Source organism: Fragaria vesca, linkage group LG1, assembly GCF_000184155.1.
Source record: "Fragaria vesca subsp. vesca linkage group LG1, FraVesHawaii_1.0, whole genome shotgun sequence".
Classification (NCBI taxonomy): Eukaryota; Viridiplantae; Streptophyta; class Magnoliopsida; order Rosales; family Rosaceae; genus Fragaria; species Fragaria vesca.
The window spans coordinates 2,461,443-2,463,042 of record NC_020491.1 but is presented as its reverse complement, the minus strand read 5'-3'; the positions used below and the strand labels follow the sequence as shown (position 1 = coordinate 2,463,042).

The window sequence follows — 1,600 nt, the reverse complement described above, 5'->3', positions numbered from 1 at the left end:
CATTGTTCATGCTGCTCTAAGTCTTCTTCGTGACTGTAAACCTTAGAGCTTGAACTCAAAACTTCTTTCATCAACTCATATCATGTTGCATACCATGAGGGATGTGTAGTGCAACCAACTCAAGAAGCGTTCAAGGTTGAATCTGCTAGTGGTTAGCTGAATTCACGAACAAGGCTTCAAAAAGTGTCCCATGTTGTAAGAACTTAGAAACAAGAGAGGGAATAGGTCTAGACTAGTTCGGGACTAGGAAGGATAGCACTGTGGTAGTGTATCACTAGAACTATTATTCTTGTAAGAAGTTACTTCAACTTAGTGGAAGTTTTTTGTCTCTCAAGAGTTAGAGACACGCAGTTTTTCTCCCTGCATTCAGGGTTTCTGCGAGTAAAAAACATCCTTGTGTTGTTTCTTTATTTGCTGCAATTTACTTTCTGCAAACTCGCATCCTGTGATTCGAGGATAGCACAAATCATTGCTATCCTCGGATACAGAAGGCAACGAAAATTTCAAAAAGGCCTATTCACCCCCCCTCTAGGACCTTTAAAGTAGTAATAGGTATATATATATACCTGCATCTGATCACCAAGGTTAACAACTATAGCATCAGGCACAATGGGGACTCTAACCCATTTGCCATCCACCAAAACTTGAAGACCTTCTGCTTCTTTGTCTTGCAACAGAAGTGTTATTCCTGATCCATCTGTATGTGGTTTTGCACCAAGCACCTGATCAGGTCTTGAACACTTAGGATAGAAGTTGAATCTTACTGTCATCAAAGCTTGTTCACCAAACAGCTGATCTGCAAAGCTGTTCTCTTCTAAATTCAACGATTTCGCCATGGCCTTAAACAGAACAGCCGTCATGAGATTTAACTTTGTTGCATATTCATGTAACACCTCTCTGCAGAAAATCAACAATGTAATTGAAAGACCAAAACAAAATGTCTACAATGCATATATTTTTTTTGATGACATGGAGCCCGAAGGCAAGGACAAAAAAAATTGCTGAGACTGGGATTCGAACCCGGGATTGTTTTGGTACTAGCAGAATTTGAAGTAAACCAAACCAACAAAGGCTTGTGTTTCTACAATGCATATATTCATGTAACAATATTTAAAGTTGAAGTACCGAAAGTTGTTTGGATTTTCTGGCCAAAGATCTAGGCATCTTTGATCTTCTGGAAATGCTAGAAGAGTAAGACGGTATGCCCAGTCAAGAACTTGCTCCTCTGAGACTTTGACCTCATGAGCATATCCTTCAGTTCGATGAGCTACTTTGAAGTGCTTTTTCTTCTCTTTCACTGGATTCTTTTGCTTCTCTTCCTCTGGAAGTGCAAAGAAATTTGTTGACGCTTCGCGTAACTTGTCAAGAAAGCTACTTGAAATGCCATGACCAATTGCCTGATAACCAAACAAATGAGAAAAACAAACTTCAACAAACCAACAAAATGATGCACCACAATATCTTAGAATGGAATACAATATTTTGGAACATTTAGATAATGATATCAACCTGGAAGCAGCCTGATGAGCTGAGTGCTGATCAGAGCCGGCCCTGGGGCGGTCAAGGCGGCGCCGCCGCACAGGGCCCCGGCCGGCAAGGG

The 1,600-nt window shown here is 40.9% G+C and overlaps 1 protein-coding gene across 1 annotated transcript in view; it reads right to left on the bottom strand.

Moving 5' to 3' along the window:
* LOC101310462 (codeine O-demethylase-like) overlaps nt 1–1,600 on the bottom strand; it is a 4,575-nt gene that overhangs the window by 1,963 nt on the left and 1,012 nt on the right. Inside the window, exons 2-4 of the mRNA XM_004288722.1 lie at nt 1,510–1,535; nt 1,126–1,397; nt 567–897 (exon numbers count right to left, since the gene is read on the bottom strand). Of these exons, the coding sequence (XP_004288770.1) occupies nt 567–897; nt 1,126–1,397; nt 1,510–1,535 (629 nt within the window). The remainder of the gene's footprint in view (nt 1–566; nt 898–1,125; nt 1,398–1,509; nt 1,536–1,600) is intronic.